The following is a 26395-nucleotide window of genomic DNA, read 5'->3' on the forward strand; positions in this document are numbered from 1 at the left end:
TGGGACCTCAGGGATCCTGGTTAATGTTCAGACCAGGGAAGAGGTATGAGTGTCCAGGGGAATGTAAGCTCCTCTCGTGTCACCCATGAACACAGAAATGTGGACCTCCTTCTCTCCAGCTTGATGCTGACCTGGGCCAGCCAACATGAGACAGAAGTCAGGCTTGCCAAGCCCTACTCTGGCTGAAGTCAAGCCATGCACCTTCCCCAAGACAGCTTGGCCTCTGTGGGTTATACGTTGGTATAGTTCTGTCTCATTACCCAGCCAGCTCCTCTTCCATCTTTGCCCCCATTCTGCTTCCTCTTTTCAAGCCCCCAGGTTCCAACTTTCCTTGGATGGATGGTGAAAACTGTGATACCATGCTGAACCAGCAGTTGTCCAAGTTGAAGATCCAACATCTGAATCACCTTTGAGGGCTTCTTAAAAATAGAGTGTTGGGTCCCTTCCCCAGAGTTTCTCACTCACTTGGTCTAAGATGGATCCTAAGAACATGTATTTTGAACAAATTCCTGAGTGATGCTATGGGTCCAGGGACCATACTTAGGGAAATACAGTATTAAGTAGTGACCAGATGAGGAAGGGAGCAACCTTAGCTGACAGAACCAGGGAAGACCTCCCTGAGGAGGTAACATTGACTTAGAACTTGAAGGACAAGGAAGAGCCAGATGTGCAAAGGTCTGTTGTTCAGTCACTCAGTTGTGTCCAACTCTTTGCGACCCCATGGACTGCAGCATGCCAGGCTTCCCTGTCCTTCACTATGTACCAGAGTTTATTCAAATTCATGTCCATTGAGTCGGTGATGCCATCTAACCATCTCATCTTCTGCTACCCTCTTCTCCTTTTGCCTTCAATCTTTCCTAGCATCAGGGTCTTTTCCAATGACTCAGCTCTTCACATCAGGTGACCAAAGTATTGGAGCTTCAGTCTCAGCATCAGTCCTTCTGGTGAATATTCAAGTTAATTTCCTTTAGGATTGAGTGGTTTGATCTCCTTGCAGTCCAAGGGACTCTCAAGAGTCTTCTTCAGCACCACAATTCAAAGGCATCAATTCTTCAGTGTTCAGTCTTCTTTATGATCCAACTCTCACATCTGTACATAACCACTGGAAAAACCATAACTTTGACTATATGAACCTTTGTAGGGAAAGTACTGTCTTTGCTTTTTAATATACTGTCTAGGTTTGTCATAGCTTTTCTTCCAAGGAGCAAGCGTCTTTTAATTTCTTTTAATTTCACTGCAATCACCATCCACAGTGATTTTGGAGCCCAGGAATATAAAACCTGTCACTGCTTCCATTTTTTTCCCCTTCTATTTGCCAGGAGGTGATGGGACCGGATGCCATGATCTTAGTTTTTTGAATGTTGAGTTTTAAGCCAGCTTTTTGACTCTGCTCTTTCATCCTCATCAAGAGGCTCTTTAGTTCCTCTTCACTTTCTGCCTTTCTGCAAAGGTCTAGGGGTTTCTAAACTCTTCTGTACCACAGGTGCTGGAACAGTCTGGTGAAGCCAATGGACCCCTTCCCCAAACGATGTTTTTAAACACATAAAACAATATATGCAGGGTTACACAGGAAAACAATTAAACTGAAATTGACCTCAATCCATAGACTCTTCTGATTAAGAACCCCTAAAGAAGGAGTGCTTGGGAGAAGAGGGAACAGCAAGTTCAAAGACCCTGAGGTCCCTGCGGTGTAAATGAACCTGGCAAGTTGAAGCCCAGGTCAAGGGACTGAATATACGGGTCTGAGGAGTAAACCCAGGGGTCTGGGGTTGTAGGGGTGGGAGTGGAGGTGTGGGGATGTAGTAGGTTTTCATCCATATTCCCCCCTGTGCTGGAAGACATCAGGGCTTAAAACAGAGTGGTGATCAGATTCATGTTCTAAAAGATCACTTTGGCTGCTGGATGGAGGATGGTATGTTAAGGGGACAAGAAGGAAGGCAGGAGACCTGTGAAGGCTGTTGCCAGCCCCCAGGTAATGCACAGAGAGGGGATTGGGTGGGGGACGTGGGGGTGGGAGTGGGGGGGACAGCTTGGGGAGTCAAGGGGGATTGGGGAGGCACACTTGAGCAAAATGCTTGTGTGTTGGCCACAGGGCAGAGGCAAGGCAGGACAGGGAGTGGAGGTTTGAGCCTAGTGCTGACTGTTCCTAATTCACCATGCGATCTTAGACCAGTTGCTTCCCCTCCCCATCCTCAGGCCCTAGTGGGGAAGGGGAAGGATGGACTAAACTTTAGTGCCAGTCTATAAGGGTTGAGTGCAGGACTGGCGAACCCTCCAGCTAAGAAGTGCTGTTTGCCGGGGGAGGGTGATGCCCGCGGTGGCGGCGCCCCTGTGGCTGCCCATTCTGGCCTGCGGGCTGCTCTACTGGCGGAGGGGGCGGCGCGGCGGCGGGGAAGGCGGCAGCCAGGTGGCGGAGCGACGAGGCGGCGAGGCGCCTCCGTCTGGCTGCCAGCGGCTGCTCGCGCGGTCCAGCAGCGCCCGCCCAGGGCAGCGAGGCCCCGAGGGAGGCTCCCGCGGCCGCGCGGGGGCGAGACTAGCGCCCTCCTCCTCAGTCTCTGCCGCCGCCGCCTCCTTCTACTCCTCCTCCTGCTCCTCTGGGCAGAGCCTTTGGAAAAAAGGGACGGGCAGAGGGGCAGACGGCAGCTGGCCGGCTCCGCGCCGCCCACCCGGGCAGCGAGCACTCAAGAGGAAAAACTACCATTTCTCAGCCCTGGCTCCCACCCACCCCCATCCCTCCTCGCTAGGTTCCCGGCCCCATGCCTGGAGGAGGGGGCTCCCTCACCCGCTAAATGCCTGAAAGGGAAATGTTCCTCCAATTTCACTGCCACAGCCCATCATTTCCTCCCTCAGATCTTTGAATTGCGGTCTGGAGATTGCTTCAGGGAGGCTCGGTCATTTAGTCAATCAACAAACTTTATTGAAAAACCAATCCTTGTTAGCCCAGAGCTGGGCTCTGTTTGCTACACAAATTAAGATCCAGGCACCGCCCTGGAAGGGCACCCGTCTAAAGGTGGAGACAGAAATGCGTGCTAACATGAATTGAGCACCTGTTTATTGTTTGCCAGGTTTTGAAGGTAGGTGGTATTATCCTCATTTACAGATAAGAAGACAGATACCAACGGTACAGGATAGACTAAGATAATGGGTAAAATTACATCTACAACACAGTATATAACTCCAAAGAAGTGAATCTCTTAGGATATATAGACCTTGCTTACAAAACCCACTGGAGTGGCTATAATTAAAAAGACTGAAAATATCAAGCATTGTCAGGAGTGAGGAGCAACTTGAATTTTCAAATGCCATTGGTAAGAGTGTCAGTTGGAACAAACATTTTAGAAAATGCTTGGTGGTGTCCGTTAAAGCTAAACCTGATGCAGCAATCCCACTCCCAACTGCACTTGGTACTTATGTCCACCCAAAAGCTTGTTCAAGAATGTTTCTAGAAGTTTTATTCACAGGACTTCACTGTGGTCCAGTGGTTGGGAATCCATCTTGCAGTGTAGGGGACTTGGGTTCTATCCGTGGTCAGGGAGCTGGGATCCCACATGCTTCAGAGCACCTAGGCCCCTGAGGCACAACTAGAGAATCTGTGTACTGAAGTGAAAGATTCTGTATGCCACAACTAAGACCTGAAACAGCCAAATAAATAAATAGAAGCTTTATTCATATACAATAGCTCCAAATTGGAAATAACCCAAATGTCCAGAAACAAGAAAAAGAGTGAATTCATTGTGGTATAGGCACATGATGGAATATTATGCAGCAATGAAAAAGAATGACCTAATGCTGCAGACAGTAACACAGATGGGTCTCACAGATAATAGCTGGTGAAAAAAGTGCATACTGTTTAATTCCATTTACATGAAGTTTCAGGGATAATTTAAGGTGATAAAGTTCAGAACAGTGGCTACCTTAAGAGGTTACTGACTAGAGGGACACAAGGAACTTTGTGAGGGCTGGACATGCTCTAAATCTTGATCTGGGCAATGGTTACACCAGTGTAAACATGTGTAGAAACTAACCAAGTTCCACACTAAATATCTGTGCACTTTACTTTTTGGAAGTTATTGTTGTTCAGTCACTCAGTCATGTCTGACTCTGCAACCCCATGGACTACAGCACGTCAGACTTCCCTGTCCTTCACTATCTTCCAGAGCTTGCTCAAACTCATGTCCATTGAGTCGGTGATGCCATCCAACCATCTCATCCTCTGTCGTCCCCTTCTCCTCCTGCCCTCAATCTTTCCCAGCATCAGGGTCTTTTCCAGTGTGCTGGCTCTTTGCATCAGGTGGCCAAAGTATTGGAGCTTCAGCTTCAGCATCAGTCCTTCCAATGAATATTCAGGACTGATTTCCTTTAGGATTGACTAGTTGGATCTCCTTGCAGTCCAAGGGACTCTCAAGAGTCTTTTCCAACACCACAGTTCAAAAGCATCAATTCTTTGTCTCTCAGCCTTCTCTATGATCCAACTCTCATATCCATATATGACTACTGAAAAAATCTTAGCTTTGACTATATGGACCTTTGTTGGCAAAGTAATGTCTCTGCTTTTTAATATGCTGTCATATCTCAATACAAACAAAGCAAAACAAAGAACTCCTGCCTCTCAGTAAGGAAAAGTTAGGAAGTACAAAGTTTGATAGGCAAAGAATGCAAATTGGTAATTCACAGAATAAGAAATCCTAAGAGCTAACAAGTAATTGAAAAGATGCTCTGGAATTCCCTGGCAGTCCAGTGGCTAAGACTTCACCTTCTAATGCAGAGGGTAAAGTTTGATTCCTGGCTGTGGAGCTAATATCCCACATGCCTTGCTGCCAAAAAATCAAAACATAAAGCAGAAGCAATATTGTAGCAAATTCAATAAAATCTTTAAAAAATGGTCCATATTAAAAAAATCTTAAAAAAGAAGAAAAAATGCTCAATCTCATTAGTAATAAGATGAATATACATTGAAACATAATATCACTTGACACCCATCTGAATGGCAAAGATCAGTAAAGCAAATGGGTATTCAGCACTGGCCAGGATGTGGGGAGATGGGGCTGGAGCACTGCTGAAGGGCAGGCAGGTAACTAGTTGGCTCAGGTGGTGAGAAAACAGTCAAGCCAGCAGAGCTGAGTGATATAAAGTAAGTGCACACCTTGGGACCCAGATATCCAACTCAGTGCTTGTACAGATCAGCAAGGGACTGGGAGGATGACATATTCCCTGTGGCATCATTTATGGGAGGGCTGGATTGGGCGCAACCTTGGAGTTGATCAAAGGGAGGGATAGGGACCTCCCTGGTGATCTAGTGGGTAAGACTCTGAGCTTCCAATGCAGGGGGGCTGAGTTCGATCCCTGACTGGGGAACTAGAGCCCGAATGCAGCCATGAAGATCAGTGTGCTGCTTCTAAGACCCAGTGCAGCCAAGTAAATATTTCTTTTAAAGGGAAGGGTAAGTAAAGTGATGGGTTCACACTATGAATGCTGCACAGTAATTAGAAATAACAAACTTCTAATTGAAGAGTATACATAGTGGAGCTCCCAAAATAAGATCAAGTGAAAAAGGTAAGAAACAACTAGATTTACAGCAAGGTACATAAGCTAACCCCCCACTGCCCACCACATACACAACAGCTCTGCCCATTTTATGAGAATTTATTCATAGTTAAGGGAATACATTTAATATCAGAGTGGGTGCTTAAGGGAGAGGGAGAGTAAAGGTTGGGAATGAAGGAGAAAATAAAATATGACCCAGTCATTCTACTTCGAGAGAGAAATGAAAGTATATGTTCACACCAAGTTTTCTACATACATGTTCACGTTATTTGTAATAGACCCAAACTGGGAACCACTCCAGTGTCCATCAACAGATAAGTGGTTGAGCAAATTGTACTATAACTACAATAGATTACTTCTCAACAATAAAAGCGGAAAAACCACGATACACACAACAGTATGGATGACTTGCAAAAAAATTACACAGAATGAAAGAGTCCAGATAGTATGATTCTATTTATATACATTTCTAGAAAACACAAACTAATCTGTAGTGACAGAAAGCAGATGAGTGGTTGCCCCCAGAGTGGGGGATAGGAGGAGGGGAGTGGTGGGGGGAGAGATGACCAGAGGGCATGAAGAAACTTGTGGAGGGATTTTTTCACTACCTGGGTTATGGTGATGGGTTCTTCAAGTGTATGAACATGCCAAAACTCATCAAATTGCACACTTTAAATATTATTCTAGGTCGTCCCAGTGCACCAGCCCCAAGCATCCAGTATCATGCATCAAACCTGGACTGGCGACTCGTTTCATATATGATATTATACATGTTTCAATGCCATTCTCCCAAATCATCCTACCCTCTCCCTCTCCCACAGTCCAAAAGACCAGAGGGATGGTACGGGGAGGGAGGAGGGAGGAGGGTTCAGGATGGGGAACACATGTATACCTGTGGCGGATTCATGTTGATATATGGCAAAACCAATACAATATTGTAAATAATAAAATAAAATTAAAAAAAAGAAAATAAAAAAAGAAAAAAAATATTATTCTATGTCAATTAAAGCTATAAAAAGAAATAAGAAAGAGCTTTGCATTAACTAATGATGATCATATATTTTGAGCTAAAGGATATCATTAACCAACTTGCTGTGCTTGAAATTAAAAGCTAAAACAACAACAAATGCAAATAAAGCAAAAAAAAGAAAAGAAAAGCTTAGATGGTTGAATTGGCCCAGGACTAACAGCTGGGATGCTGACTCCAAGACTGTAACCATTAGTCTCTGTGGCTCAGGGCTTGCACTAGTTCAAGGTGCTCTATAAGCAACTGTATTGGTGAGGAAAGTAGAGGCAACCACATTCACCCAACCTTTAGGGGTCATCTCTGGGAAGGAACCCAGGTACTCAGAAATGGGGTGCAAGGCCATGACCTCTAGGCCCTCCCCATCCAGTCAGAGAGAGATTCTTAGACAGATGATCTCAATGCAGAGTGAAGTCAGGGAAAGCTTCCTGTAAGAGGTGATGCTTGAGTTCCAAAAAGTGCTTGGTTTGGAGTCAGCACTCAGCGAATATTATCTATTTGTTTTTTACTATTCCCCATAATTTTAGAGAGAGTAGAGTGGAGAGGAAGATGGCATTCCAGACAGAGGGAAGTATACCATCCAGGGCAGGTAAGCATGTCCCTCACTTTCCTGACACTTAGTAGAAAATCAATAAGCATTGGGTCCTGTCTCCTTCCTTTCTCCAAATTCTTACAGATTGTTCCCAATACCTACCCAGGAGGCCACTTGACCATACAAGGACTTGACCAGAAAGTAGAAAGACAGGCCTAGGCTGGGCCAGGTGGACCCTGAGTCTAGAAAGTGTTAGTCGCTCAGAGGTGTCCCAGTCTTTGTGACCCCATGGACTGTAGCTTGCCAGGCTTCTCTGTCCATGGGATTCTCCAGGCAAGAATACTGGAGTGGGTAATCATTCCCTTCTCCAGGGGATCTTCCTTACCCAGGATTTGAACCTGGATCTCCTGTATTGTAGGCAAATTCTTTACTGTCTGAGCTACTAGGGAACCCTGGCTAGTCTAGAAAGGGTCAGGCAAAGGCTATAGGGACCAGAAGCCTGTCAGCCGGGTGGAGAGCGAGAGGGCCGTTTCTGATTCTGTGCTGTGAAAAAGCCCCATTGTGGGGTCTTCGGGGGAGAATATATTTATTTTGTTTCCCGAGCTGTGTGAACAGGGCACTGTGCTGCCTGGGTTGAGAGGCTTCTGTGTGGCTGGGGAGGGATCACACCCCCCTCCTGGGTGGTGTGCTATGAAAAGGCTTCATTCAGCCAGGCCTGGCGGCCCACCGGCAGCCCAGGCTCCTGCACTGTCCCTGGGGGCGGCCTGGCTTCCCTCCCTCTCTCCCTGAGGTACGGGCTTGGGGTTGGGTGTGGGTGTGGAGGCCACCAGGTCAGGCCCAGTCCCCGCAGGGCCTGTCAGCCTCAGGTTCGGTCCCTCAACTGCACACCTCAGTGTGGAGCTGACCGAAGGAGAGGGCCTGGGACCCAAGAGCCATTTGGTCCCCGTCTTGACTTGAGATGTAACTCACGTTGAGAGAAGTTTCACACATGCAGTCATAGAGAGTTGCTGAGGCCGACCTTCACCATACAACTTTAAATCCTTGTTCACTGCTAGGCCGTGCTGCCAAGTTGGGGGTTGTGGGGGGTGGGCTCTGAATGTTTATATAATTTCTATGATTATTTTGTGAATAGCACGATTATGTTGCTTTATGTTTGGTGTGTGTGTGTGTGTGTGTGTGTGTGAAGAGTGTTAATTTGTACACAGGAAATTCTTTAAACACACCTCAATTTTTGGAGCCCTGTTTGGCATCTTTCTATTTTTCGGTACACTGGGAGACTCAGTCCCTGGAACTGGATCAAGATTGTCTGGACCTCTGAGGGCCCTTGGCAAAGATAGCCTGCCTCCTGAGCACGTCTGGATGCGAGGGGTGAGGTGAGCGGGCAGGATGCCCGAGTCCCGGGCAGCCATGGGAGCCATGGGTGGAAGGATTGCCTCCTGGCCAGCCGTCCCTGTGAGCGGGCAGAGAGGCCAGGGAGGGGCCCTTCTGTGAAACTGACTGGCTTCCCAGGTGATCAGGCTCCTGGCGGGGAAGATGAAGTTCAAGTCCTTGTGGGGCTGTTCTCTGTCTGCCTCTCCCACTGTGCTAGGCTCCCAGGCCAAGCATGGGCTCTCTCTCACTGGACGTGCTCCCTACCCCGCTCACCCCCACCCCGGTTCTCTACTGCCATTCTGGGCTCACACCACCCACCTGGCTCCACCAGCAGAAGCTCTCTTACTCAAAGTTTAAGGAGGAGAACCCAGAACCCCCAGCTGCTGTGGGGTCTATCTCAGTGAGTGGGTGGCTCGCTGTCACTATCCTGCCTGTCACACTGGCCCTCTGTCTTCTAGATCCAGCTTTGTCTCTGCCTCACTGAATGACTGTGGGAGGTCACCGAGCCTTGGTCTTCTCATCTGCACAGGGGAAGGATTGCATTGATTGGTTGCTGAGGGCCCTCAAAGCTCCAATTTTCTGTCAGTCTGGAAATCTGGATGCAGACATACTGCAATCAGACTGGAAATATCTTTACATGAGTACATGGGCGGTCATGCCTGGATGCTAGCCACTCTGCATGCCGCAACACTCCCCAAAGGGGCTTTCTCCTGGACATTTGCCTCCATGTTAAAGATGTTTGACTGGGGCTTCCCTGGTGGCTCAGTGGATAAGAATCCAGCAGCCAATGCAGGAATCATGGGTTCGATCCCTTATCCAGGAAGATCCCACATGCCACCGAGCAGGTAAGCCCGTGCACCACAACTATTGAGCCTTATTTTAGAGCCCAGGAACTGCAACTGCTGAGCCCTGGTGCTGCAACCACTGAGGCCCGCATGCCTAAAGCCTGTTCTCCACAACAAGAGAAGCCATCACAATGAGAAGCCCATGCACCCAACTAGAGAGTAGCCTGCGCTCGCTGCAAGTAGAGAAAAACCCTTGCAGCAACGAAGACCCAGCACAGCCAAAAATAAATAAAATGAAATTATAAACAAAGATGTTTAACTAGTATACAGCCCCCCTCATCCCTCCATCTCTTTGCAGACAATCATAGAGAAGGGCTGGATGCTGGTGTCAGGAACAGAAGTTGGGGAGAGGGGCTATGAGGTCAAGGAGGGAGGGAGTTGGGAGTGGGCTGCACTGGAGGGTTGACTGCTCAGCCCCGGGGAACCCTGAACTCTTAGCTGCCTATTCTAAACAGGGTCTGGTTATGGCCCATTGAGCCCCTGGAGAGTTTCCCTTCCCAGAGGAGCAAGAGGGCCATTTGCTCTCCAGCAAGACTTCTGATGGGGAGGCATCTCTGTGGCCCTGCACATGCTCTCAGTCTTGGACTTGTACTCAAAGGTGAAAGGAAGGTGAGGGAAGCATCTGGCTGGGCATGGCTCAAATGCCTGAGGGATGCATACACCAGCAATTCTAGCTGAGATGTGACATCACCCTGAACTTGCAGGAGAGGGATTTGGCTTATCTGACACATGATGTGGTCATCCCAGAGAAAGCTGGGATGTTTTCAAAGGATGAAGGATGGATTCACAGATAGATGGATGGATAAAATTAAGCTTATCTGAGAGAGATATCTCTAATGACTTTATGTAGATGACTCATTTATTTAAGAGAGGAAAATTGAATTTTGTCTCAATGTTTTGAGCCTGATGGACTAAGAGAATGAGTCTGAAAGGGAGGGCTGCTGGTCAGGGTTGTGGAAAAGAGATGGATGTTCAGTTTGCAGGGTGGGGATCAGACAAGGATGGCTTGATCAGAGATCTGTTGGGTTTGAAGCAGCAGAACAAGAGCCAAGTGGAACAAGGGGTTCTTGTTAAGGTGGGGATGTAGATTTGGAAACTTCATACATAGAGATGATAGCCGATAGTTTGTGAATGAGTCAGTCCTCAAAAGAGAGACATTATGGCAAAATATGAAGAATGGGGAACTCTCGGAAGCTTGAATTAATATCCTTGGGTTTATAAATGGGCAAACTGGGCTCCAGAATTTGTCATTAATTCACATAGCAATCCATCCATCCATTCAACTATCCATCCCTTCAACAAATACATTTATCCAGAAGCTATAATGTACAAGGTAATATTCTTGATAATGTTCATGGTTAAGGGCCTGACAAGGGATAGTGTCAGCAAGTGGGCAGACTTGAGAGAGAAGGATATGGGAACCAAGGAAGGAGGATGTTCAGGAAAGCCAATAGCATCCTATCTCATGGAGGACAAAGAGCAGGAAAGTTAAAGAAAACAAGTTGGATTTGCTCTCTGGTGGATCCTGGGAGAGAGTTTTGGTAAACTGTTGGCAAGGAGGAGTCATGAATGAAGGAGTTAAGGAGAGACTGTCTATGCTTCTGGAAGATAGACAGAAATGATGTTTATCTTCTGCATCGTGCTTTTCAGTGGTGAAGCACTACATCTGTGCAACCAGCACATTCACCAATTACAGATGTACTGTGTGAAATGTCTAAATAGGATTCCATCAGGACAGGGTTCCCTGACATAGAGCAGATGCTCTATAGCCTACCATCAGTCATTTACTGGTGAAAGCATGTGCTTTGGAAAAGCCCTGTGCCAGACAGCAGAAGACCTGGTTTCGAGTCCTGGCTTTGATGCCTGTCAACCAACCAGATTATGTTGGCCAGATCATTCAATACGAGTTTTTTATCCATATACCAAAAAAGTTACTTCCTACCCCTTATCTGGTATTGCTGTTCACTTTGGACTCTCCCAAAATATATTACTTGCAAATTGCGGCTGCTAAATAATACATTTGTTGTGTTGATGGATGGAAGGATAGATGGCCAGGTGGATGAGTTACAAATTCTGGAGCTCAGTTTGCACATATATAAACCAAGGGACATCAATTCAAGCTTTCTGAGAGTCCTTCCATCTTCAATCATCTATGATCATCTATGATTATGCTTTTTATTAAAATCACAAGCAGAATTCTTCCAAAGTTGTTTAGAGCTAGCACACCTGGGCCAATTAAGCTGTTGTAGATTATCCCAGTGAATCTCCTTGAAGTTAGAGACTGGACCATCTATTATCATGGCTCCAAAGCCTTTCATCTATGATCAGAGATAGAATCTCAGAAGATTGATACTAAGCATTCACTGAAGGAAAAAGGAATCACTTCCAACTATACTCTGATTCTCTAGAGACACTTAAGGATACGTAGCATGTGGTTGGGGCTTCCCTGGTAGCTCAGATGGTAAAGAATCTGTCTGCAACGCAGGAGACCTGGGTTTGATCCGTGGGTTGGGAAGATTTCTCTGTAGGAGGGCAACTCACTCCGGTATTCTTGCCTGGAGAACCTACATGGATTCTTGGACAGGCTACAGTCCATGGGGTTGCAAAGAGACACGATTGAGTGACTAACACTTTCACTTCAGCATGTGGTTCTCATGGTAGACAACACGCCATAGTGTTTGCAAAGCAACTCAAAGATGTCCTTTCATGACAGGACATGTCCCTGTAGCCCATTTCTGGTGAGCCACCCGTATGTGGCTTCGCAGTTTCAGGTTTGAGCTTATCTCTTCCCTGGTAGCTCAGTTGGTAAAGAATCCACCTGCAATGCAGGAGACCCTGGTTTGATTCCTAGGTTGGGAAGATCCTCTGGAGAAGGGATAGGCTATCCACTCCAGTATTCTTGGGCTTTCCTTGTGGCTCAGCTGGTAAAGAATCTGCCTGCAATGTGGGAGACCTAAGTTCGATCCCTGTGTTGGGAAGATTCCCCTGGAGAAGGGAAAGGCTACCCACCCCAATATCCTGGCCTGGAGAATTCCATGGACTGTATAGTCCGTGGGGTCGCAAAGAGTCGGACATGACTGAGTGACTTTCACTTTCTGCATCCGTCAGTCCATCAACTCAGAATCCAGATCATCAGAACAGAATTCCAGTCACAGCGTGAAAGGGAAGCCAACGGTTTGGAAAGCATCCAGAGGCAGGTGGCCAGGAGGGTGAAGGGCCTGGAAATGCCTGAAAATGAGGAGCGATGAAAAGAACTAAGGGTATTCATCCAGAAGAGAAGATGACATGGCACCCGTGGCCAATAGTGCTGTCCAAGCTCCCTGGGACTAGAGTTTGTACTTTTTTCTCTGCATGGTCCTCCTGAGAACAAACCTGTGACTGGTGAATGGGAGTAACAGGGAGGCTGATTTCAGCTCATTCTAAGAACCTCAGGAGGTTTTTTTCAGCCAAGTTATAAGAATATAGAATTGACTGCCCAGGGAAGCAGAGAGTCGGTTGACAGTTGCCAAGGATGGAGGAACACAGGCTGCCATAACCTGGGTGGATATACCAGGTGACTTCTCAGACTTCTTTCAGTGTGGAGGTTCCAAAGAATTTCAAAGTGGAGTAAAGAGAAAGCTCTTTGCTTTTGTCGATTTAGAAATCGTCTGCTGGTCTTAGCTGTGGTTCATCTCATACCTGGCTGATCTCCTCTAAACACATTTCTCTACTCAGCAGTTTGGGTCTCCAGCTGAAATGATTATAAACCTCTTTTCTCTCTCTCTCTCTTTTTTTAAAAGGATCTTTTTCTTTTCCAAATAAAGAACTTAGGAAGTCTCAGGAAGACTGGACCTACGTGGAGAAATTCCACAAGAAATAATTAACCAACCAAACAAACAATAAACCTCCAAGCCAAAATTATATAGCAGTGAGGTGCACACCTCCCAAATTCAGGTTGTCCGGCTGTCCAGAGCACAGAACTTTTGTCTGTCTTTAATATCTGGTGGATTTGCCTGACCCAAGATTGGACTTCTTAAGTTCGGTTCTGGGCATGGGTAAGTGGGAAACCCTCTGAAGCTTACACTTCCTGAAGATGAATAGAGAGGGAGAAACTTGGTTTCCATGGCAACTAGGGGGTCCCAATCATAAACAACCATTTTTTCTACCTGGAGCCAAGTCTTCGAAAAGTGACTCAGCCTAAGGTTTGCACATTGGGGACCTCCTATCTGGTGGTTGGTGATGTCAGTGGAGAGATTTTTATGGAATTATTCAGAGTATGTCCTACAAAATAGAAATTAACCTATCAGCTGCAGGGCCTAAAATAAAAACTGATTTGCAGCCACTTTGTGACAACACCATTGCCAACCAGAAGTAGCCTTTGGCTCCCCGACCCAGGGCTCAGTTGGAATTTTTTTCACAGTAGCATAAACTCTCAGAGCCAGCATGGCTCTTCGGGATTGTCCAACCCCCTCATTTTACAGATGAGGTTTCGTTTGAAGCTAAGTTCCAAGCAGAATTTGCATCCAACAGGAAACAGCATTAACATTTTCCAGAAGCCGCCCTTGCCTCTCTGGTGAAGGCTACTTTAGCACAAAAGTCCACGTCTTGTTTCAATTAGCTTGCATGCTTTGGGCACAATTACTGGAAAATGGGGAGCTGGGTGGAGGAAGTGATGTCACTGGAGACCCCGGTAAAAGCCTGGTGATGTGTTGACAGTCACTGAGGCCCTCACTAATGTGATTGGTGATGGAGACAGGAGTGAGGCTGCTGTTACTGGAGAAGCTGGTTCTAGGTGGCAGCTACTGGTCCTCAGGGGCCATTATGGGAGAGGCACCTGAGTGTCAGGCCTCAGGCAGGGGAGGGAGTGTGTCCACCGTGCTGAGTACCAGATACAAGAGCGCCACCTACTGTCTGAGGAGATCAAGTGGATCTCTGCATCTACTGGGGGCAAAGAAGGTGTAGTTAAGTATGCTGGGCGGCTTCTCCATGGCTCTGAACTGTTTGAGGAGGACCCTTTTCTCCAGCTGTTGTCCCCAACACCCCTCTCTGCCAACCTTGGTTCCTCCACCTGCTGCATCTCTCAGGAGAGCTGGGTTCCACCACACTGACCAGGGCTCACAGAGGATGGGCTCCAGTTCTCTGGGTCGTGGGCTTTCTATGAACTCACAGAAGCCTCTGCCTCATGGGTTTCTCTTCTGAGCGCGCGCGCGCGCGCGCGCGCGCGCGCGTGTGTGTGTGTGTGTGTGTGTGTGTCTTGGGGAAGGGAGGGTGGAATGAGGGAGCTGGTGCTGTTATGCTGACAATGCAAGTCTGTTCTGCAGCCCGGAGGAAAAAATTAGTACAAACTAGAAGAAAGAAAATTTTGGCGTTTCCAAGAATACTTAAATAATTGCTGCTATTCTGGCCCTGAGATTGTTGGTTTGTTTGAGTAATAGCTCTGGCCTGAGTCCTTAACACCACTCTGGCTCCCAGAGGCCAGGCTGGCTCTGTCACATCTATAAGGATTTCCCCAGAATGTGTGGTGCTCAGAGGGACTCCATGGTGACACAAGGGAGCCAAACACTGGGCTATAAGGTGAGATGGTGAAAATGGCATGTCACTGTCCAGGGACACTTCTCGGGGCTCACAATTCATAGCATTTCAGACATGTTGAGGCTTTCATGGGGCTTCTTCAGTTCCACTTCAGGCCTCTCCTCCATGGGGAAGGTTGGCTCTATGCCTGCCTCCCTTCTGGGTCAGAAGACACCTACTGGACTGCCTCAGGGCCCCTGGGACCCTGGAATGCCCCCAGTCAACTCCAGTCTGTTCCCCCCAGCCCCGCCACAATCCCAGTGCATCTTCAGGGCTGGCCCCTCCCAGGGGTCCTGCAGGGGCCTCCTCTTTCAGCTTTTGCCTTTAAAAAGGGGCTGATCATCCATCCATCCCTACCCACTCCCTGGGATGCCCTGAAAGGCTCCATTCAGCATCAGACACAGCATCCTTGTTCATTTCCAATCCCTTGGTTCCCAGCTTGGAAGCTGCTAACCAGTCTCCCAGGCCAGGAAAATCCTGCTCAGGTAGGACTACTCTTAGATCTTTCCAGACTTCCACCTGGATGGCAGCTTTGGAGCTTAAGAGCCAGACATATTAATTTATTCTATGATTCCCCCATGATCCTCTACCTTGGAGTCATACTGGATTGGGGTCTCCCTTCCCTAATGCGCAAGAGTCACATGTTAAGGTAAAACTCGGGGGAGGGGATTCAGAACAGTCCCTACTTCCCATGTCATCCTGTCCCCACGGCCTTGCTCTCACCCCAGGGCTCCTCCCTGTTCACCCCTGAAGCTGCCCTCCTCCGGGTGGTGCTGTGTCCCTCAGATGGCAGCTCCTTCTAATGATGCTGCAGGGAGGACAGGCTGGGACCCGTAGGTCTTCAGGTTGCTGTGGAAGGAGGCCGTGGCCTTGAAAGTGTATCCTGGGTCCCAGAGCCTTGAGCTTTGGTCCTGGGCTCCCACCCATGGGCCCTTTTGACATGTGGGCTATAGAGCAAAGCCTTCAAACCTGCAGCTTTGGCACTGTTATTTGGGTTCCCATTTCCTAGTCATGCACCCTTAGTATGCGAGTGTGCTCAGTCGTGTCGGACTCTTGGCAGCCCCATGGACTATATCTTACCAGGCCTTTGTCCATGGGATTTTCCAGGCAAGAATATTGGAGTGGGTTGCCATTTCCTTCTCCAGTGCCACCTTAGGGAAGGACTTAATTCCCCCAACCTTAGTTTTCTTGTCTGTAAAATGGGGTTAGCAGTACAATCCACAGTCCCTTTCCTGAAACCCTGTGGGTCAGATGTGCTCCAGGACTCCGAGTTTTTCAGCTTCATTTATGTAACATGGTGCATCTATCCTACATGACATAATACCCGCCTGGGGTCTGAAACACCTTGTAATCAAACACATTGGTGTTTCTGCAACTGAATTTTGAACATTCACACTACATGAAATAAAGACCATAAATGGTCTGGGTCTGTTCAGTTCAAATTTTGTTACCAAACAATTTTTAAAAAAAAATTCTTGTTCAATTTTCAGAATTTTGAAAGGTTGGGGTTGCAGATAACGGTCAGGCTACCCTGTGTCTCTGTAGATAATGGCATGCAGCAGAAAGAGGTGAAGAAATGTTCATGGTCTGATGCCAGACCCAACCCAGCTGTGAGCTTTGGGATAAGACAAGTCTTGTGACAAGGTCAAGGGTGATGGGTGAAGGAGAACCATTCAGGAGTGGCTGTGCTGTTACCCGAGTGTCTGAGCCATTGATTCCAACTCCATAGATCCTGAGCCTCAGCCATCACAGGGCCCTGAGCCTTTCCCTGGCATCTGACTTAATCCACCTCCAGGGCTGGACCTTTCTCGGGTGGATCCTCAGCTAAGACCTCTGCCACACCGGTGACCAGTAGGACCAGAACGACTACCACATGATCGTCCTCAGGCCCTGGGCTCCCCGACCATTATGGGCTGCTGCCTCCGACAGCTGCAGCTGTTCTCCACCTGCATGGCCTTCTCGCTGGGGGCCAGCGTGGGCACCTGGAAGGGGGCCATAGGTAACTGGTCCATGTTCATCTGGTGCTTCTGCTTCGTCCTGACCCTCCTCATCCTCATAGTTGAGTTATGCGGGCTGGAGGGCCACTTCCCCTTCTCCTGGGACAACTTTCTCATCACCTGCAACTGCTACTCCGCCCTCCTCTGCCTCTCGGCCTCCATCATCTACCCCATCATCTACATTCAGTTCTTGTCCAACAGCCACGACTGGGACCGCACCATCATCTCCACTGCATTCTCCTGCATCGCCTTTGTGGCTTATGCCATGGATGTGACCTGGACTAGGGCCCAGCGCAACATGATCACAGGCTATATGGCCACCGTGCCAGGCCTGCTTAAGGGGCTGGAGACCATAGTGGCCTGTGTCATCTTTGTCTTCCTCAGCAACTCCTCCCTGTACCTGCACCAGCCGGCCCTGGAGTGGTGTGTGGCCGTGTACTCCATCTGCTTCATCTTGTCATCTGTGGCCATCCTGCTGAACCTGGGCAAATGCGACAGCAGGCTGTCCATCCCCTTCTCCATTTTCCAGGTTGTGATGACCCTGCTCTCTGTCCTCCTCTACATCACTGCGCTGCTCCTCTGGCCGATCTACCAGTTCAACGAGGAGTTGGGCAGGCAGCTCCAGCGGTCCAGTGACGTGAACTGCAGCAGTGGAATTCCCACCTCTGTGTGCATCTGGGACCAACAACTGGCTGTAGTTAGTTTGACAGCCATCAACCTGCTGATTTATGTGACTGACCTGGTGTTCTCTACCCGCCTGAATTTTAACAGCGGCTGAGGCTTTGCCCAAGGGCTCCCAATTCCTCCCTTGTCTCACCTGAAGTTCATTACCAAGCTCTGATGTCCTCTTTCCGGCTCTCCTCTCTCCCTTCGGACATCCTTCTGCATTCATCTCACTCCCTTTCCCATTTCCTTCCCACCTTCTGCTCTATCTCCTTCCTGTTTTCTTTGGTTGCTCACATCCTGTTTTGCCTTTTTCTCTTGCTGCTCTCTCATCTTTTCTACATTTTCTGTTTTTTTCCCCTTTTCTGTTCATCCTTGGTTTCCTCGTTTCCTGTGTCCTGACCACCTCTCCCCATTTTCCTTCTTCTGATCCATCAGGACCTGAGACCCCTTCCTTCTCTGCCCACTACCTCCTAAGGTGCTGACTCCACAGCACATGGCCCTCTGTGCAGCTGTTCACACCCTGGGCCTCCGGAGGGGCCTTGTTGCCAAAGCAAGTCTGTCCCTCTGGTGTATGTGTGATGGGTTTGGGGATGGGGGTGGGTAGCTAGGCATTGGGTCCTCTTTCTTTGTGTACAGTATGTCTCTCATTTAAGTTAAAAAAAAAGTCTCTGGAGGTCAGTAATTTCCAGTGGGTGGGAGTCTTGAAGCAGAGTCCCTGGGTCCCTAGGCCCCAGCTGGTGGTTGGCCCCATCTGACATTGGCTCCAGAATTTTTCCAAGTTTACTGAAAACCCACTGCCTACAGAAGCCATCTTAAAGGAAGCAAAGGCTGAATGCCGCCCCTCCATCCCAACTACTCTCTGGGGAATCGAAGCAGGAGCTGGTGAAGAACCCCAGAGTCTTGAAGACAGCTGTCTGCAGTGTTAGTGAGGGGCAGCGATGTGGCCTTCCTGCCTCAGTGATCAAAACAGCAGGTCCTGCCTCTGCAGGGAGAAGAGCATGGCCCTGCCAGCCTTAAAGCTGATGTTAGCCTGCCTGAGATTTTTTGTTTTCTTTTTCTGGTCAGGAGGACAAAATTGACTGAGTGGACCTGTTCTTAAAGGTGAAATTTCTTTTCTATTTTTCTGGGGAAGGTGGGTTGACTGAGTGGGGATTTCAGCTGCTGTAGTCAAGTGAACGGCAGTACCTGAGTGTGTGTGCGCACACACATCAGTGGCTTTTTGCCACTGCGTTCTGCTTTTCTGAGACTCAGGCATAAAGTGACTTAAATAAATGTAGAAAAAAATATGTATGGTTTCTTTTAATTACCTGGAGTTTCCAATCCCCATCAGCCCCTGCTGTCAACCATGGAAATCTTGTCCTTTCTTCCACATCCACAATGTTCTTTTTTAAAAATCTCAAAGATAAAATAAACAAAATGAAAATGAAACCAACAAAATCCACAGGTCGTAATTGCCCAAACTTGACTAGAAATCAGAAAGAGCCTAGGTCTTAAAGGGGCCCTGCCAGCCCTTGGATGCCTCTCTTTAAAGGCGTGTGCTTTGTGCATACTGACTGTGTGTGGTTGTGTGTGTGTGTCAGTGGGGAGGCATACATGAAGACCAGCAGCCCTTTAAATAACTGGCAAAGTCATCTCAAGCCTTCTTCCTCTCTTATTCTCAGCCACAAAGCCTCAGAGCCCAGCATCCTAGAGTCACCAGGGCCAGAGGAGCCAGGCAAGCAGAGCTGTAGGGGAGGGGAGGGGAAGGACCCCCTCTGCTGTCCCTCACTCCTGTACTGGGATGAAGTGTGTGATCTTCACCCAGAGGTGGGTTGGATGGAGGGGAAGGGCTCCCAGGAGGTGGTCCTCGTGGCAGGAAAATCTTAAGAAGCAATAAAATAAAATTTGTATTTTAAAACAAGAAAAATTTATTTGGCCAAATACACCTAAAGCTGGGTTAAATAGTTAAACAGATTTCTTTTTTGCAGGACTTCTTAGGACTAAAAGAGATCTATAGCAGTAAGTGATTCCCAGACTTATGTGATCAGGGAACTGTTTTTTTCCATGGAACATCATGGACTAGTATTCCATGGGATACTCTTTGGGAACCATCAGTCACATCCCCCTCCCCCTAGACTGGTTCTACAGCTTGACTGGAAAGGCTCTAACAACGTCACCTCCCACAGTGGGCCATCTTTTTTTGCAGCAGCTTTCATTCCTTAGGGGGTGCAATTCCACTTGCCCTGCTCTCTGGACTTGCACAGAGAATTTCAATCTCTGCTCAGCTGGAGAGTTCTCTGAAAAGTCCTCAAGAGTCCTTGGCTCTCCTCTGCTCACCTGCTCTAGACAGGATGTCTTTGAGTTGATTCAGGTGCTCGTTCAGGGCAGGAATTGGGTTTTGCTGTGGGATCTGCAGTGCCTGGCACACAGTGAACATACAGTAAATAGTTGTTTAGAAGAGAAAGGCATAGAGGCTCCCTGGATGGCTCACACAACCACAACAGTGCCTCCATCTAGAGAACTTCCACATTCCTGTCTGCTTCATTGTCAAGCCATGGCCTTTCTTAGGGTTTATTATTAGCAAAGGAGACAGAGGCCCTGATGGCAGGAAGCTGGCTGGGGCTCAGGGTGCTGCTCTTCTGCCCTGGGGGCCTCTCAGCAAATAGTCCCTTGGAAACAGGGCAGTGGCTGGGAGGGGCCTCACTCCCCCCCCACACTGGACCCTGGAGGAGCCCCTGTGTGAGCAGGACTGCAGCCCTGGCTGGAGGGACTGTCTTTGGCGGTGACCTGGGCAATTCCGTGGTCTCCAGGGTCCCTGCCACTCTGGCCACATGTCCCTGTCATAGCCCTGAAACCCTTTCACGCCCCTGTTCTCCTGTCTCAGTTCCAGTCCAGGCCCCTCCTCCATGGGAAGGTTGGCTCCATGCCTGCATCCCTTCTGGGTCAGAAGATGCTTACTGGGCTGCCTCAGGGCCCCTGGGACTCTGGGATCCACCCCCCTCCCATCCCCCGTCATCTCCACTCTGCCCCCCTGACCCCCAGCCCTCTCCCAGGAGCATCCTCAGGGTTGTCTCCTTCTAGGGGTCCCTAGGGGTCCAGCAGGTGCCTCCTCTTCCAGCTCCTGCCCTTAAAAAGGGCTCAGTCATCTGTCCATCCCCATCCCCTCCCTGGATACCCTGAAAGCCTCCACCTCAGCCTCAGACACAGCATCCTTGTTGATTTCCAATCCCTTCTTCCAGCTTGGAAGCTGCTAACCAGTCTCCTAGGCCAGGAAAATCCTCACTCAGGTAGGACTACTTTCTAGATTTTTTTGGACTCTTATCTGGATGGCAGCTTTGAAGCTAAAAAATCAAACATGATGTCAATTTATTCTGTGGTTCCTCATGACCCACCCCAGAGTCATGCTGGGTGAGGGTTTCCTTTCCCCAGTGGGGAAGAGTCACATGTGAAGGCAAAATTGGGGGGCGGAATTTAGAACACTTCCTACTTCCCACGTCATCTTGTCCCCACAGCCTTGCTCTCACCCCAGGGCTCCTCCCTGTTCACCTCTGAGGCTGCCCTCCTCCGGATGGGGCTGTGTCCCTCAGATGGCAGCTCCTGGTGATGCTGCAGGGAGGAGAGGCCGGGACACGTGTGTCTTCAGCTTGCTATGGGAGGAGGCCAAGGGCCTTGAAGGTGGGTCCTGGGTCTCAGAGCTCCGAGCTTTGGTCCTGGCCTCCTACCCATGGACCCAGCCGACATGTGGGCTGTAGAGCAAAGTGTTCAAACCCACAGCTTTAGCTGTGTTTTCTGAGTTCCCTCTTCCTGGTCATGCATGCCACCTTAGGTGAAGGCATTTGATTCCTTGAGCCTTAGTTTTCTCATCTATAAGATGGGGTTAGCAGTATAATCCACAGTCTCTTTTCTGAAACCCTTGGGTCAGATATCCTCCAGAATTCAGAATTTTTCAGTTTCAGACAAGTGACCTGGTGCATCTATTCTATATGACATAACATCCCACTGGGATCTAGAAGTTCCTTGTAATCAAATACATTAGTGTTTCTACAACTGCACTTTTGAGCACCCATAATACATAAAATAAATGAAGATCATAAATTATCCCAGATCTGTTCAGGTCAAATTTGCTACCAAATGAATTTTCAAACATTCTTGTTCAGTTTTCAGAGGATTGAAGGTTTGGGGTTGCAGATAAGGACCATCCTACCTTGTGTCTCTATAGATAATGGCACACAGCACAAAGAGATATAAAAAGTGTTCATGGTTGAGGCCTGACCCAACCCAACTGTGAGGTTTGGGATAAGACAAGTCTTTGACAAGGCCACGGGTGATGAGTGGGGAGAGCCATTCTGGAGTGGCTGTGCTATTACCTGAGAGTCTGAGCCATTGGTTCCAACTCCAAAGATCCTGAGCCTCAGCCATCACAGGGCCCTGAACCTTTTCCAGGCATCTGACTTAATCCACCTCCAAAACTGGATCTTTCTCTGGTGGATCGTCAGGGAAGACCACTGCTGTACTGGTGACCGTGACCTGCCTTACAGTCATGACACCATGTCCACCCGGCGGACATCCCCAAGCAGTGAAGGCATCCTCTGGGTGTTCTGGCTCCTCCGCCTGCCGCAGCTCTGCTCCACCTGCGTGGCCTTCTCGCTTGTGGCTGACATGGGCATTTCGAGAGGGGCCATAGGTAACTGGTCCATGTCCTTCTGGTGTGTCTGTTTCACCATGACCTTCATCATTACCATAGTTGAGCGCTGCAGGCACCCATCCAGCTTTCCTTTCTTCTGGTACAACATCTCGGTCACCTACGCCTGCTACGCTGCCCTCATCTGCCTCTCGGCCTCCATCATCTACTCCATCACCTATGTCCAGTTCGTGCCTTATGGTCCTTACAGGGACCGGGCCATTGCCGCCACTGCTTTCTCCTGCATTGCATCTGTGCTGTATGTCATAGAGGTGGCCGGGATATGGGACTGTTATGAGCTCAAGGATATCTTCTTCTATGTGCACACCATGAGAGCCCTGCTGAAGGTGCTGGAGACCTTCGTGGCTGGTGTCATCTTTGCCTTCCTCAGCAACACCTCCCTGTACCTGCACCAGCCGGCCCTGGAGTGGTGTGTGGCCGTGTACTCCATCTGCTTCATCCTGGCAGCTGTGGTCCTCCTGCTGGACCTGGCTGAATGGAAATACATGCTGCCGGTCCCCTTCTCCATTTTCCAGCTAGTGCTCAGTCTGCTGTCTGTCCTCTTCTACATCACTGCTCTGGTCCTCTGGCCGCTCTACCAGTTCAACGAGGAGCTCGGCAGGCAGCCCCAGAGGGCCAGTGATGGGGACTGCAGGGACGAGCTCACCTATGACATGTGCGCCTGGGACCAGCGCCTGGCTGTGGCCGTCCTGACAGCCGTCAACCTGCTGGTTTACGTGGCCGACCTGGGGTACTGGGCCCGCCAGGTGTCTGTAGGGACTGAAGATTAGCCCAGGGACTCCTGATCCTCTGCTCACAGGAGGTATCCTCAGTGAACTCTGACATCCTCTGATGCCCTCTTCCTGGATCGCTCTCTCTCTCCTCACATCCTTCCCCACGCATCTCACTCTCTTTTCTGTTCCTTTCCCTCCTGCTGCTGTCTCCTTCCTGGTTTCTTTGGTTGTTCAATTTCTGTCTTGTCTCTTTCTCTTGCTTCTCTCATTTTTCCTTCATTTTCTGCTTTTTGGCCCTTTTCTGATCATCCTTAGTTTTCTTGTCTCCTGTGTCCACCACCTCTCCCCATTTTCCTTCTTCTGATCCATCAGGACCTGAGACCCCTTCCTTCTCTGCCCACAGCCCCCTCCCCCTTCCTAAGGTGCTGACTCCACAGCACACAGCCCTCTGTGCAGCTGATCACATGCTGGGCCTCCTGAGGGGCCTCATTGCCAAAGCGTGTCTCTCCCCCTGGCAGTGCCTTACTGGTGTGGCTGGGAGAGTTTACGGGATGTGGGCAGGTAGGAAGGGATTGGGCTTTTTTTCTCCCTATGGAGCAACTGTATAGTGCACCTCCCCTTTAAGTTAAAAAAAACCTCTGAAGGTCAATAATCTCTAGTGGGCGAGATTCTTGCATGAGATACTCTGGGTTCCTGGGCCCCACTTGGTGCTCAGTCCTCCAAGAGATTGGCTCCAGAATTTTTGCAGGCTCACTAAACATCCATTGCTTAGAGGGCATCTTGGAGGAAGCCAGGGGTAAATGCCTTCCATCCCAACTACTCTCTGGGGAATCAAAAAAAAAAAAAAGCTGGTGAAGATCCCCAGGGTCTTGAAGACACCTGTCTGCAGTGCTTGTGAGGGGCAGTGATGTGGTCCCCCTGACTCAGTGATCAAAACAGCAGATCCTGCCTCTGCAGGCAGAAGAGCATGGACACTGCCAACCTGTCTGAGTGTTTTGTTTTGTTTTTCCTTTTTTTCCTTCTGTTCTGGGGGCCAAAAATTACTGAGTGACTCTGTTCGTCAAGAGAAAGTTTCAAATTTTCTTGGGCGGGTGGTTTGTAGGGTGTGGGGGTTGCTGCTCCCATTGTGAAAGGAACTGTATTGTTGGGTGTGGGAGGACACATACGTGTGTTTTTCTGTGTTGGTTGCTTTTTGATGTTGCTTCCTGCTTCTCTGGGACTCAGGCATAATTTGAACTATATAAATGTGCACAATTTAAAAAGATTTTCTGGAGCCTGTTGTTCCTATCAGCACTGCTGTCAATCATGCTGCTGCTAAGTCACTTCAGTCGTGTCCGACTCTGTGTGACCCCATAGACAGCTGCCCACCAGGCTTCCCCGTCCCTGGGATTCTCTAGGCAAGAACACTGGAGTGGGTTGCCATTTCCTTCTCCAATGCATGAAAGTGAAAAGTGAAAGTGAAGTCGCTCAGTCGTGTCCGACTCTTTGCGACCCCATGGATTGCAGCCTTCCAGGCTCCTCCGTCCATGGGATTTTCCAGGCAAGAGTACTGGAGTGGGCTGCCATTGCCTTCTCCGCTGTCAATCATAGAGAATGGCTTTTTCTATTCTTCCACTTTCATAATAACTTTTTCAACCTCAATATAAACATGAAGGAAAAGAAAGAAAGCAAAACAAAACAAAATCCACATACTGTACTTGCCGCAAATTTGCCTAGAGCTCAGAGGAGTCCCAATCAATTCCCACCCTCACCCAAACAGAGGTCTCTGGGAGCCCCTCCCACTGACTCCCCACCCAGGCCTGGACTAGAGCCTGGGGGTGTGGCCCAGCCTGTGACACTAGATGTTGGGCCCCACCCCAGTGCCCAGGATCCTGTCCCCTAGCTCTTAAAGGGGCCGTGACAGCATCTGGATGCCTCGCTATAAAGGTGTGTGCTGTGTGCATGCTCAGTGCACTGTGTACCTGTGTGTGCGCCCTTGTGCTCCCCTGCACTGAGATCAGCAGGCCTTTACAGTAACTGGTGGCTGTGAAGGTCCCACAAGTCTCCTGTTGTCAATTACAAAGCCTCAGAGCCCAGCATCCTGGCATCACCAGGACCAGAGGGGCTGGCAAGCAGAGCTGCGGGGGAGGGGAGGGGAAGGACCCCCTCTGCTGCCCCTCATTCCTGTCCTGGGATGAAGCGTGTGATCTTCACCCATTGGTAGGGGGGTGCAGGGGGAGGGCTTCCAGAAGGTCATCCTAATGCAGGCAAATCTTAAGAAGGAATGAAATAAAATTCATATTTTAAGGCAAGAGAAGAAAAATTTGCAAATAAAATGTTTCTCTGTCCATTTGGGCCTCCTCCTTCCTTGCTAGTGTGCATTGTGCATTAATCTGACCTCCTAAAGAGCAGAAATATCTGCTCCACCATAGACATCAATTTTTCTGGCCGAAGCCAGGGAACTTCTTAGAAGATAACACTGCTTACTTACTTACGACCTTACTGGGGTCACTAGATGTATTGCTTGTGTTCTGCCCATTTTACAAGATTCTTGTTTCTTGAGTCAATGATGAAAAAAATAAGATAACTAGGCTACTTGAACCTGCCTGCAATGCAGGAGACCCTGGTTCGATTCCTATGGCGGGAAGATCCCTTGGAGAAGGGATAGGCTACCCACTCCTGTACTCTTGGGCTTCCCTGGTGGCTCAGTCAGTAAAGAATCTGCCTGCAATGCGGGAGACCTGGGTCTGATCTCTGGGTTGGGAAGATCCCCTGGAGGAGGGCATGGCAAACCACTCCAGGATTCTTGCCTGGAGAATCCCCATGGACAGAGGAGCCTGGTGGACTGCAGTCCATGAGGTCTCAAAGAGTTGAACACAACTGAGCGACTGAGCATACATAAGCACTGGCTACTTGAAATGAAATATATAGTTCTCTAAGATCCATGATTGTAGTAGTGTGATTCTAGATATGAGAAGAAGCAACAAGTGGAAACCATCTCCTGGAACTGAGAGACTTGTAAGACTTGTAAGATAGGTGGTCCAGCCATCTTTTAGGTACTATTGCCAGGACAGGATGAGTCATAGCATGTGAGTGGCCTATCAGTGAAATCCCCATCTGACCTGGGAATGAGCATTCCTAGCACCCTGGGACAAATTGGTGAAAAATGTCTCCTAAACCTTGGTTGAAATTAAGACAGAAATAGAGGGAATTGTATAATAAAGAATGTTGCCAACCACCCAGTTCTACAAGAATCAAGCCAGGACTTCCTTGGTGGTCCAGTGCCTAAGAGTCTGCACTCCCAGTGCAGGGGCCCCGGGTTTGATCCCTGGTTGGGCAACTAGATCCCACATACTGCAATTAGGACCCAGCCTAGCCACATACATAAATAAAAATATATGCTTTTGAAAAAGAGAAACAAGTCATTAGCCACTGCAGTCGCTGATCTATAATCCACCCTGGAAGGAAATCAGGGTGAAAATCAGAATAAAGT

General features: G+C 48.8%; 2 protein-coding genes across 2 annotated transcripts; both read left to right on the plus strand.

Annotated features, from left to right (window-relative positions):
- The first annotated feature begins 16178 nt into the window (after positions 1-16178).
- Positions 16179-18836, plus strand: LOC102399673 (myeloid-associated differentiation marker-like). The gene has a single exon (XM_006058188.4). The coding sequence runs from the start codon at positions 16775-16777 to the stop codon at positions 17639-17641; it is 867 nt and encodes a 288-aa protein (XP_006058250.3). The 5' UTR covers positions 16179-16774; the 3' UTR covers positions 17642-18836.
- Positions 18837-22056: 3220 nt separating this feature from the next.
- On the plus strand, positions 22057-22980 carry LOC102407899 (myeloid-associated differentiation marker-like). Its single transcript, XM_044933029.2, has one exon. It carries the CDS (start codon positions 22057-22059, stop codon positions 22978-22980), a length of 924 nt encoding a protein of 307 aa, XP_044788964.2.
- The last annotated feature ends 3415 nt before the right edge of the window (positions 22981-26395 follow it).

Source organism: Bubalus bubalis, chromosome 20 (genome assembly GCF_019923935.1).
Source record: "Bubalus bubalis isolate 160015118507 breed Murrah chromosome 20, NDDB_SH_1, whole genome shotgun sequence".
NCBI classification, from domain to species: domain Eukaryota; kingdom Metazoa; phylum Chordata; class Mammalia; order Artiodactyla; family Bovidae; genus Bubalus; species Bubalus bubalis.

Coding starts and splice junctions, on each gene's coding strand:
- LOC102399673 (XM_006058188.4), top strand. CDS start 16,775: ATGGGCTGCTGCCTCCGACAGCTGCAGCTGTTCTCCACCTGCATGGCC.
- LOC102407899 (XM_044933029.2), top strand. CDS start 22,057: ATGTCCACCCGGCGGACATCCCCAAGCAGTGAAGGCATCCTCTGGGTG.